General features: G+C 57.2%; 1 protein-coding gene across 2 annotated transcripts; it reads left to right on the top strand.

The window, feature by feature from the left end:
- Positions 1 to 3096: 3096 nt before the first annotated feature.
- NCDN (neurochondrin) lies at positions 3097 to 11900 on the top strand. Of its 2 annotated transcripts, XM_007453839.1 has the most exons (8): positions 3097 to 3182; positions 3456 to 3523; positions 4394 to 4534; positions 5632 to 6600; positions 7573 to 7814; positions 8374 to 8598; positions 8989 to 9131; positions 10403 to 11900. In XM_007453839.1, exons 2-8 carry the CDS (start codon positions 3491 to 3493, stop codon positions 10837 to 10839), a joined length of 2190 nt encoding a protein of 729 aa, XP_007453901.1. In that variant the 5' UTR covers positions 3097 to 3182; positions 3456 to 3490; the 3' UTR covers positions 10840 to 11900. The 2 variants fall into 2 exon arrangements, with proteins under 2 accessions (XP_007453901.1, XP_007453902.1); XM_007453840.1 differs by lacking the exon at positions 3456 to 3523 and having other exon boundaries at positions 3107 to 3182; positions 10403 to 11027.

The raw sequence follows: 11900 nt of genomic DNA, 5'->3' as shown, positions 1-11900 counted from the left end.
GCCTGCTAATGCAGGGGACACGGGTTCGAGCCCTGGTCTGGGAGGATCCCACATGCCGCGGAGCAACTAGGCCCGTGAGCCACAACTACTGAGCCTGCGCGTCTGGAGCCTGTGCTCCGCAACGAGAGGCCGCGATAGAGAGAGGCCCGCGCACCGCAATGAAGAGTGGCCCCCGCTCTCTGCACCTAGAGAAAGCCCTCACACAGAAACACAGCAAAAATAGATAAATGAGTAAATAAATTTACTTAAAAAAAAAAACTTAAGCCGCAATTTCCTCACAAATGTTTAAAAAAAAAAAAAAAATCTTCTGTCCCGGACTTCCCTGGCAGCACAGTGGTTAAGAATCCGCCTGCCAATGCAGGGGACTCGGGTTCAATCCCTGGTCCAGGAAGATCCCACATGCCGTGGAGCAACTAAGCCTGTGCGCCACAACTACTGAGCCTGTTTGCCACAACTATTGAAGCCCGTGCCTAGAGCACGTGCTCCGCAGCAAGAGAAGCCACTGCAATGAGAAGCCCACGCACTGCAATGAAGACTAGCCCCACCGCTCGCCGCAACTAGAGAAAGCCCGCATGCAGCAACGAAGACCTAAGGCAGTCAAAAATAAATAAATAAAAATAAAAATAAAAATCTTCTGTCCTAAATATGCACCTGTCATCCACATCTGGAAAATGGCACAGACTGACAACCCCAGCCCCAGCCAGCACTGTATGGGTTGGATATCAATACTGATTAATACCAGGAAATAGACAAACACACACAGAACTGCAGAACTGAGGTACAGCCCACCCAAGAAAAAGCTTTCACTGAGCCTTAAGCATCTGAAGGACTTCATCTTTCTCACTCACTTCCATCCATTCCTATTTCTAGCGGTTTGTCATTGTATGTTAGGGAGCAGGGGGCAGAAAGGAAGTGTGCAGGTCAGACACATGCTCAAAAGATTATGAAATGGAGCCTAAGTTAGAAAGTATATCCTGCAACTTTTCCAGCCTCCCAAGATGGAATGAATGAGTGTGCATGTGTGCGTGTGTGTGCGTGTGTGTGCACGTGTGTGCATATGAATCTTACCCAACATATTTCTGCCTACCACAAAAGGATTTTAAATTCAAGGTGACTCAACACCTGTCATCAATAGTGTGGCAGGTGGGCGATAGAAGCATAAAAGAAATGAATAGGTTTTGAAATGGGAGTAATAAACACCACTGGATTAGCAAGCTGATTAGAAGGGCAATGTCTCACAAACCATGCATGAGAGAGAGGCAGTTATTTTCATGTGAACTCCCAACCAGTCATTCCTCTGAAACCTACAATTGCCTAAGGGCACAAATCACTGCTAGGGTCCAGTCAAAGGTTTGCTGACCAGAGGCAGGAACAACACCACATCACCAAGATCCAAATGGCTTGTTATAGAATCAAAGGGAAACAGCCGAGGGAGAGAACACACACCTCCACAATACTTGACAAATGAAAATCTAGAAAAGCTTTCAAGAGTTCTGGCATTTAGGGCGTTACAAGTACACCCGAAATAAAAGCACTCTGTTACAGCAGCTGTTCAGACAGAGCAGGGGGTAATGTTTACTTAATGCTTCAGGTTGATGGGGGATGTATCATAGTTCAGTCTGTCAGCTACATATGTGGAACTCCATTTATGTACCCAGAGATAAGATATGTTTGAACAACGACAGAGCAAGTCTGAAACAGCCTATTCAGCTGGTATGAGTAATTAAGAATAAAGCTCTTAAAAAAAAAAGTCTCAGATATCTGGGAAAGTTACAGAACAGACCGCCGTGAATAGCTTTGCTTATATTTGTAGACACTGTTTTCCAAATAGCTGGAAAAATGAACAGATTGTTCTGGGAGGTCGTGTTTCCAATTTGTTCCTAGCTTCCAGTCTGTTCATCAGATAAGAAAGCACAAGGAGAGTCAGCTAATACTCTTCACCAACTACATCTATCTTCGATTGCGCACAACCACGGTGAGAGGAAAGAAAGCAAAGCTTTCCTGGAATCTCGCCTGAGGTCTTTTCTCTTGACTTCCTTTATTTCACCTTTGTGCTCACTGCAGCCACCACAGGACCCCTCGGTAGGGCATAATTTCCAAGTCCTGAATAAGGCAGGTTTCGCATCGTAATTTACACGTAGTGCTCAGCCCCGCCCCCCTTATTCAGCATCAACTTGCTGTCCCGATGGGGAGAACAAACACCAGAGACGGAAGCTAGGGGCTAGGAAGGAAGAAGGCCAGCAGCGTCTCGCGGCCACTCTGTCTGTCTGTCTGGGGATGGAGGGAGCCGCAAGACCAGGCCCGGGCCCGAAAGAAGCGGGGTTCAGCCTGAGACTCGAGCTCCGCACCTACAAAGCCAGAAGCAGCTGGCTGCCCTAGCCGGGCCAGGAGCGCCACCTCCGGGTCCCAACACCCGGCCAGCGCACCCCCAGAAACAGCCCGTCCCGCTTGCCCCTCCCTTGAGCTCGTGGTCCTCGGCCCGGCAGCCAGCCGCCCCCGGCCACCTACCGGGGCTCAAGGCCACAAAGCGGGGCCCCGGCTCTCGGCAGCCTCCGCCTCCAGGTCCATGGGGTCGAGGCCCCAACCTTCGCTCCCCTCACCCAGGGGAGGAGGAAAAGGAAGAAGGCAATGCGGGCTCCCCAACCGGACAGCTCACTCTGGCCTCAGCCTCCCTGGACAGCGACGGCGGCCGGAAACGCCGCCCCCTCCCACCCCCCCACCCCCTCCCGGACTCAACCCGGAAACACACTCTTGATGCTAAACAAGCCCTCCTGTCCCCCCGGAAGCTCAATTCCAGCCGCGAGCCCGAGGGGGAGGAGGGGTAGTGCTGGGGGGTAGAACTACGCACGAGCGAAGGAACCTGCGTCCCCAGGCTGTCGCCTCCCGCTCTCCAGAAGCTGTCTGCACCTTCGCCCGCCCTGCGCGAGCCCCAGGCCCCAGACTCGGGCAATACCCACAAGCAAGATGGCGGCAACGGCAGCACCCCTACGGCTTAGCGCCCAGCTGTGCCATTGGCTAGAGCCTGGAGTGAGGCCGCCGCGGATTGGCCGAGAGCGCTGCGGGGGTGGGGGTGGAGCTGCAGCAGCCTGGAGCCAGGAGTGGGCAACGCGGCGTGAGCAGCGGCCCCAGGCTACCGGAGCACCGCGCTCGAAGAAGACTTCGCCGCTCGGGGCCGCAGCCTGGTGAGCTCAGCCCCCTTCAAGCCCTCCCTTACATCCCAGCCGGGGCCACTCCGAGCCGGCGCCTATCGATGCCGACACACCCCGGGGACCCTATCGCGACTCCATCGCGCCATATCGCGACATCAGCGTGCCTTGTCGAGACTCCATTTTGCCACAGCCCTTCTCAATATATAGCTATATCTTTTTTAAAAATTTGCTCTGTCATCTTTGGGGGCTGTCCCATGTCGTGATTTTGCCGTGATCTCTCCGTGACATAACCGCGCCATCGTGAAGTGTGATCTCATCGCCGCCCTGTCGTGACTTCATCAATGTCGTGTTGTGACCTGGCTGCGGTGGGACAGGTGGTGACCGTCAGGAACCCTCCTTCCCTTCTCATCTCCCCATCTCAGCTGCCCCTCTTCGATTATCCGGCTTTTGGAGTCTCCGTTGTCCTGGGAGCTACCCGGGACCCCTTCTTGCTTCTCCAGCCCCTGCCGGCGTCCACAGGCTGGTAGCCGGGCGGGGAGGGTGAGGAGAGGGAGCGCAAGGGGTTAATTCTGCTGCTGCTTCTGCTGCTCCGCTGCTGCAGCTTCTGCCCGAGGGAGGGAAAGGAGAGGAGGCAAGGAGCCTGCGGGGGCGACTGAGAGCCCTGGCTGGAGGGATGGGGTCTCCAGAGGGCCCTCTGAGCTTTCCCTGGTTAGCACCTTGCTTCCTCCCTTCTGCTGAAGCTTGTCTCCTGTCTCTCCTGAAGAAGGGAGGGGAAAGGAAACCTAGGATGCCCTTTTCCCTCATGCCAGCCTGAGTCCGGATAATCGAACTTCACCCGTGTATATGTCTCCATTCCTCCCTGTCTGTCCTCACCACTCCCTCCCTGTACGCCTGGTGGAGGGAAACAAAACCTGGCCCCTGGTGCCAGGGAGTAGCTGAGCAGTGGGGCCAGCCCCCTCCCACCCCCAGGAGACTGGTGAGGAGAGCTGTCCAGCTGAGCAGCAGGATGCATGGTCCTTCTTTCCCACTTTCCGGAGGTGACCTTGGACCAGGGTCTCTTCTTCATCCCTAAGGACTTGAGGGTCCAGCCCCTTAAAGGGGCTCCCCCAAGGGAGGTCAGTCCTGAGGAGTCCATCCCTTCTGATCCTCCCCTCCCTCTGTGCTAATCCCTCCCTCCTCCCTCCTCCACTCCCACCCCCACCCCTCCTCTGCAGAGGGATGCTCAGTCCCTCTTGTGTTCACAGTTGGGCAAGGCGGGCATCATGGCCTCGGATTGCGAGCCAGCTCTGAACCAGGCAGAGGGCCGAAATCCCACCCTGGAGCGCTACCTGGGAGCTCTCCGTGAGGCCAAGAATGACAGCGAGCAGTTTGCAGCCCTGCTGCTAGTAAGGAACGGACTGACAGTTGGGAGGTGGGAAGGGCTGGGTGGTTGGGCTCCCTAGGAATGGTGTCAACAAGTCCCCAAGGATATATAGGTAGTGTTGGTAACCCTGGAGGCACCAAAGAAGGCCCAAGGCACCTACCTGTGGACTCATTTTTGCTCTCCTGCGTATGGGAGCAAAGGGGAGAATGGGGGTGAATAAAGCTTGTGGCCCTAGGAACCTTGGAGGAAGCTGAGTGGGTCTGCTCTCTGGGGCGTCCCAGAGCAGATGGGAGCTGACTCATAGGGTTACAGCAGCAGGTAGTAACTAGTGCAGAATACCTGAGGGCTGGGGATGTTTGTTCTGGAGGTGGAGAGAGTAGCAGACTGGAAGTGACTGGGAAGGGGTCCTAGGGGATGGCCAGGATGCGTGTGTATGTTGCGGGTGAAGGATCTGGTTCGGGGCTTAGCCCTGGAGGAACCCAAGCTGGGGACAGCAGAACAGGAGCTGCAGTGCTGGGAAGGGGTGGGGGGGGTGAAGGGAGGAGGGAGTACAGCCTGCTTGTTTGCCATGGCAACCGGGAGAAGGCTCCAGAGTCAAGGGCTCACACTGCAGCAGAGGAGGTGTTTAGGTGAAATGTAAGGGGAAATGTTTTGACAGGCAGAGCGGCGAGACACAGGAGCCATTTCCCCTGAGAAGGTGGCGGGAATGGATCAGAGACTTCTCTGGAGAGAGCAATTAGGGAGGGACCCCAAGTCCTTGGAGAATTTCAAACACTGAGTTCTAAGCCTCTTCCAACTCAGGATGTGTTGGACATCAGGAAGAATTTAGCTTAGACATCAGGAAGAACTTCCCAACTAACCAGGTAATGAAACAGTAGAGTGAGTAGTTGAGGAGGACCTGACCTCCCTTCCACAGGGATCACAGATGAGGGATCCCAGAGGTCACACCTGTCTGGGGAGAAGGAAGGAGCTGGATGAAGTGATCTCTGGGAGACCTCCTGACCCCAGAGTGAATCTTGTTATATAACCTAGTCCTGCTAATGGTCAACCCCCAGAGTACAGGGGACAGTCTTTGCCACCCCTTCCTTTCATCCTGCTGATAGCATATACCTCCCTTAGGTGACCAAGGCAGTCAAAGCAGGTGACATCGATGCCAAAACTAGGCGGCGGATCTTTGATGCTGTCGGCTTCACCTTCCCCAATCGTCTCCTGACTACCAAGGAGGCACCGGATGGCTGCCCCGACCATGTTCTCCGGGCCTTGGGTGTGGCCCTGCTGGCCTGCTTCTGCAGTGACCCTGAACTAGCCGCCCATCCCCAGGTCCTGAACAAGATCCCCATCCTTAGCACCTTCCTCACAGCCCGGGGGGACCCTGACGATGCTGCCCGCCGTTCCATGATTGATGACACCTACCAGTGCCTGACAGCTGTGGCAGGCACACCTCGTGGGCCCCGACACCTCATTGCCGGTGGCACCGTGTCTGCCCTGTGTCAGGCATACCTGGGGCATGGTTATGGCTTTGACCAGGCCCTGGCACTCCTGGTGGGGCTGTTGGCCGCTGCTGAGACACAGTGCTGGAAAGAGGGGGAGCCTGACCTGCTGGCTGTTTTGCGGGGCCTCAGCGAAGATTTCCAGAAAGCCGAGGATGCCAGCAAGTTTGAGCTCTGCCAGCTGCTGCCCCTCTTTCTGCCCCCAACAACTGTGCCCTCTGAATGCCTCCGGGATCTGCAGGCCGGGCTGGCACGGATCCTGGGCAGCAAGCTGAGCTCCTGGCAGCGCAACCCAGCACTGAAGCTGGCAGCCCGCCTGGCGCACGCCTGCGGCTCCGACTGGATCCCAGCGGGCAACTCCGGGAGCAAATTCCTGGCCCTGCTGGTGAATCTGGCATGCGTGGAGGTGCGGCTGGCACTGGAGGAGACAGGCACAGAGGTGAAAGAGGATGTGGTGACCGCTTGCTATGCCCTCATGGAGTTGGGGATCCAGGAGTGCACCCGCTGTGAGCAGTCACTGCTTAAGGAGCCACAGAAGGTGCAGCTTGTGAGCGTCATGAAGGAGGCCATCGGGGCTGTCATCCACTACCTGCAGCAGGTGAGGGTGCAGTGCCCCACCCGAGGGGGCCCAGTGTGGGAGGGGGAGCCAGAAGGCAAGGGAAAGGGGGAAGTGAAACCCCGAACCTGGGTGTATGGGGAGACAGAGAAGACGTACCTACCTACCTACGGAGGGCTGATCCTGCAGCACTCCAGGGAGTAGTGTGTGGCCAAGCCTCCCTCTCCCTCCCTGAGCCTCCACACAAGCACCATACCACACGCCATATGTGCACTCCCATCACAGTACACACACGCACACACACAACACAGAAGCCTCCTACTCACAACCCTCCCCCCAGTCCACACACACGAAAGTGAAGCAGTCTGTTCTGTTCAGTCTACAGCATGGCCTTACACACATACACACACGAACGTGTAACAGTACAGGGAAGAGGAGCAGGGCTGCCTGCTTCCTGTCCTCCGTGGAGGGTCTGCTAACTCCATTTGATCACCTGCCCCAACATCCCTCCTGCCTGAGAGTCCAGCTCTCCTGTCCTGCAGGGGTTCCCTCAGTGCTCCGGTCTCTAGTAGCCTGCTCCAGCCGCATACCCCACACACCGTGCCAAGCTCCCATTGTCTCATTCTTTCGGATTTAGCCCAAAGTGGGGCTCCTCTCTTGGCCTCCCACCCCAGGTCAGAGCCACTGTAGAGGGAGTGTTTTCTTAGCTTTGGACCTGTGGGTCTCCTTCTAGCCTTGAGATGCTTTAGAGGCTGAGTCCCAGCGAGTGCAGGGGCATGTTGTCTAAAGTCCAGTTCCCTCAGCAGGCGTGCCCTGAGGGCCTGCTCTGTGCCAGCCCCCGGTTGAGTGTGTCCCAACCATGCGCTGGCTTCTGGGTACACAGGGCCTGCCTTTGTAGGGCTCACAGGCCAGCATTCCCTTCCGCTTGTGTTATTCCTAGCCTGGCCGGCATGCTGGCCAGGCAGGGGAGGTCCTCTGGTCCTGCTCCATCTTAGGGGAGCCCTTTGGCAACAGGTGGGGCCAGAGAAGCAGAAGGAGCCCTTTGTGTTTGCTTCCGTGCGGATCCTGGGTGCCTGGCTGGCCGAAGAGACCTCATCCCTGCGCAAGGAGGTCTGCCAGCTGCTGCCCTTCCTCGTCCGCTATGCCAAGACCCTCTACGAGGAGGCCGAGGAGGCCAATGACCTCTCCCAGCAGGTGGCCACCTTGGCCATCTCCCCCACCACCCCGGGGCCCACCTGGCCAGGGGATGCTCTCCGGTGAGTTTGTAGTTATGGTCTGTTCAGCCAGAATGTGCTAAAGGAAGGAGTAACACGGATACCTCCTCTCTCCCCAAACTGGGCTGTGCCGGCCTTCCTGACGGGGGCCTGAGGTTTGGTAGTATTTCTGTTGGGGGTGGGGTGAGGAGTTGTTCCCTCAGGACACCTGGGCTTCCTAGTCTCACTTGCCAACCCCAGGTTACTCTGTAAAGAGAGAACTGCTACTGAGCATCTACTGCCTGCCAGGCATTTTACTGTACCCTTTACCATTTTGATCTTATTTGGTCCACGCAGCAAATCTAGGACAGAAGTCTCATCCGCATCTTCAGGATGAGGAAACTGAGACTCCAGGAGGTTAAAGTGACTTACCCACACTCGCAGCCCAAGTTTGAGCCCAGGCCTGTGCAACTCCGAGCCCTGTGCTCTTTCTGCCGTGCCCACACAGATGTGTTTTCCTTCTCCCCTACTTCCCTTTCTCTTAGATGGGGTGCCCCCCCAAAAAGGGAATCCTGGTGCCTTCATTTCTCCACACACACATCTGTGCCTTCTCCACCCCCAGGCTCCTCCTGCCCGGCTGGTGCCACCTGACAGTGGAAGATGGGCCCCGGGAGATCCTGATCAAGGAGGGGGCGCCCTCGCTCCTGTGCGAGTACTTCCTGCAGCAGTGGGAGCTCACATCCCCCGGCCATGACACCTCGGCGCTGCCCGACAGCGCGGAGGTCAGCCTGCAGACCTGCTGCCACATCTTCCTCAACCTCGTGGTCACCGCGCCAGGGCTGATCAAGTGAGGCTGGGGAGGGATTGGAGGGAGCAGGGGTCCTGCTCAAACTTGCCCCAGATCTCGGTCTCCTACTTTGCTTCCCTGTGCCCATGGGTTCCTATTAGTGTTAGAATGAAAGGCTCTCAGGATGGAGAGGGAGCCACCCCACGCAGGGATTTGGTATATGATGTGGAAGCCCTCTGGGCATGTATGTCTACCTGCTCCAGCCATAACCCAGTCTCTGCTCCCCAGATGCCACGGATGGGGCCCAAAGTTAACTGTTCACCCTGCTGCCTAATTTCTTGCCAAACGCTGGCCTGATAAAGCTGGGAGCCCAGCATCCCAGGTTTCCTCAGGGCTTGGTCTGGCTCTACTAATCTCCCACCTCCCATCTTTCCCTCCCTTTCTCCCCAGGCGAGATGCCTGCTTCACTTCTCTAATGAACACCCTGATGGCGTCGCTGCCCGCACTAGTACAGCAGCAGGGGAGGCTGCTTCTGGCTGCCAATGTGGCCACCCTGGGCCTCCTCATGGCCCGGCTCCTTAGCACCTCTCCAGGTAAGCCCTGGGGACCCAGTCCTAACAGATGGAAGCAGAAGACCTGGGTGGACCTACTATGTTCTGGGCATAAGTCATCCTTTTCTGAAAATGGTTTTACAGAATTTTCCAGTCAAGGAAATCTCTGAAGTGCGCCTCCCTCCCCCGCCCCACCCCACCCTTCTTCCCCAAATGATAACATTTTCTTCCTTCTGAAGCCTTTTAAGGCAAGGTCTGGTGGGTGTAAGTACAGGCCCGCTCTGAGGCACAGGCATAAGCACCTGGAGTCCCCAGCAGCCCAAGGAATCTGAATTCTGTGTTTTCAAGGTGGAGCCGCCCCCTCCCAGGCCTTGAGTCAGAAACATGACTTTTCTCCATTGAGGTTTTTCTGTGCTCGGCACCGCACCTCGTGACAGGCTTCGGTGCTCCTGTGCACTTACCTTCCCCACCTCCCACCTCACTCTGGCTGCATGCGGTAGGGAGGGGCATCCGCTTCAGCCCCCTGCCAGCCCTCTGTGTCTCCCACTTTGGCCGTGGGTGTCTGCTTGGGTCCCTCTGTCCCTGCCTGTTCCCTGTACCCCATCTGTCTGGTTGGAGGAGCTGCACAGATGCCTGGGAACAGGGTGTAATGAGCCTGTACCCTCAGCTGCCTCTGTTCCCTGTTTGTGGGGGCCCCAGTAGGGTACCTGGCAGCTGGAAGGGGAGCACGTCCCAGTAAACCAGGAGCTCCCCGCTTCCCTCTAGCCCCTGAGCTCCTTCAGATCCAGGCTGCATCTCCACAGCCCCTGAGTAGAGCCACAGTGCTGGTTCACCCACAAATGCCACCAGGTTAGCCTAACAGCCTCCGGAAAGCATCTGCAGTGCAGGGGGCGAACCCCTGCAGGCTGGCGAGCCAAGCCTGGACCCCAGCCCATGGTCCCCTCTGGCACCCTCTTCTGGCCTGAGAATCAAATTGCTGCACCCTCCTCAGCCTATAAAGTGCTAGGCCCAGCGGAAGCTCCCATCACTACTCAGACTACAGGAGGGTCCGACCACGAGGTAGTGTCCCAAGATTATTCCATTTCATTCTCACGACAGAGTTCTAAGATTAGCACTATTGGCCCCATTTTACTAGTGAAGAAACAAGACCCAGAAAAGTGAATTAACCAAGGTCACACACTGAAGTCAGAGGTAGAGTTTGAACACAGGCAGGCTGATTCCAGGCTATGCTTCGGCTCCTGAGTATGCCCACCAGGAAGGGAAGGGGCTGGTGAGGCAGCTCGTTCATGCCCCCCTCCCTCCTTGCCTTCCAGCTCTTCAGGGAACACCAGCGTCCCGAGGTTTCTTCGCAGCTGCCATCCTCTTCCTGTCGCAATCCCACGTAGCACGGGCCACACCTGGCTCAGACCAGGCAGTGCTGGCCCTGTCCCCCGACTACGAGGGCATCTGGGCGGATCTACAGGAGCTCTGGTTCCTGGGCATGCAGGCCTTCACAGGCTGCGTGCCCCTGCTGCCCTGGCTGGCCCCCGCCGCCCTGCGCTCCCGCTGGCCACAGGAGCTGCTCCAGCTGCTGGGCAGCGTCAGTCCCAACTCTGTCAAGCCTGAAATGGTAGCCGCCTATCAGGGTGTCCTGGTTGAGTTGGCACGGGCCAACCGGCTGTGCCGGGAGGCCATGAGGCTGCAGGCAGGCGAGGAGACGGCCAGCCACTACCACATGGCCGCCCTGGAGCAATGCCTGGCAGAGCCCTGAGGGGGCATCCACTACGGACAGACCCGGGGGCGGGCGGCAAGGGAAGGAGGGAGGAGGCATCTCCCCTGAAGCCCCCAAATTGGACCCTCTCCCCCAACTTCCCCCCCTAAACATCCCAGCTTTCTGGCTTTTCCGAGGGTGAGGGCATGGTGCCCATCCTTCAAGTGTAAGGAACTGCGTCACGCCCCCTGGGCCCGCTCAGGGGCAGGGATTGGCTTGGAAATCAGCATGGCTGTTCCTGCCAGGCCAGGGGAGGTTGGAGCAGCCCACAGGGAGGGCGGCACTAGGTGTCATTGTGCCCGATGTCTGGCTCCCTCGCAGGAGGGAGGCCCCCAGATGGGACAGGGCTGGCAGGGGCTGGCTGCTTCAGCCCATGTGCCCTGCCGGCCAGGGCGTGGGCTCCCCTAGACTGTGGTGCCCCTCTGGACTTCCAGGTCCACGTCCTTTAAATTGGCCATTTGGTTCTTGCCCTTGGCCCCCTTGGGCAGAGAGCAGGCTCAGGCCGTTGACATCACAATTCTTCCTATCAACTTCAGTGACCCAGGGTCTGAACTGCCCCAGCCTTCCAGGGCAACCTGGGGCAGACAGCCCTGGTGGGGGCGTCGGGAAGCCTTCCACCTGAGCTTCCTTGACGGGACCCAGGAGCCCTTGGATCCTGGTCTCTAAGCTTTTGTGTTGTGTTGCAGCAGAGTGACAATGAGGGTTGGGGAGTTATTTATTTTGCCTGCCCTTATCCCTGCTTGGACACCTGAGCATCTGATCCCTGTCCCCTTGGTGCCATATGGCCTGGCTGGAGACAGGAACTGAAGGGATGCTTACCCAGAATCCGCATGTTTCCCTAGTGACTGCACCCCATCACCATCCTAGTGCCTGGCTTTAACTCCCACCCCTGCTTGTGATTCCTCTCTGCAGAGAGACGCGACTGGCGGCTCCAGCAGGGACTACCTTTCTTATGAACCTGATCCCTTGCTTCCCTCTCCCCTTCCCTCCCCCAGTGCGTTCTGTGATCGCCCAGTTCAAAGCTGTGCACATGTGGACACTCAATAAATGTTCATTGGTGA

This window comes from Lipotes vexillifer, unplaced genomic scaffold (assembly GCF_000442215.2).
Source record: "Lipotes vexillifer unplaced genomic scaffold, Lipotes_vexillifer_v1.1 scaffold213, whole genome shotgun sequence".
NCBI classification, from domain to species: Eukaryota; Metazoa; Chordata; class Mammalia; order Artiodactyla; family Lipotidae; genus Lipotes; species Lipotes vexillifer.
This window is presented reverse-complemented; position numbering and strand designations above follow the sequence as displayed.

What these genes read in the sequence shown, in the direction of transcription:
- NCDN (XM_007453839.1), top strand. Translation starts at nt 3,491, where the DNA reads ATGTCGTGTTGTGACCTGGCTGCGGTGGGACAG. An exon ending in ACCTGGCTGCGGTGGGACAG is followed by an intron (nt 3,524 to 4,393) that starts GTGGTGACCGTC and finishes TTGTGTTCACAG; the next exon opens with TTGGGCAAGGCGGGCATCAT. An exon ending in TCATCCACTACCTGCAGCAG is followed by an intron (nt 6,601 to 7,572) that starts GTGAGGGTGCAG and finishes CTTTGGCAACAG; the next exon opens with GTGGGGCCAGAGAAGCAGAA.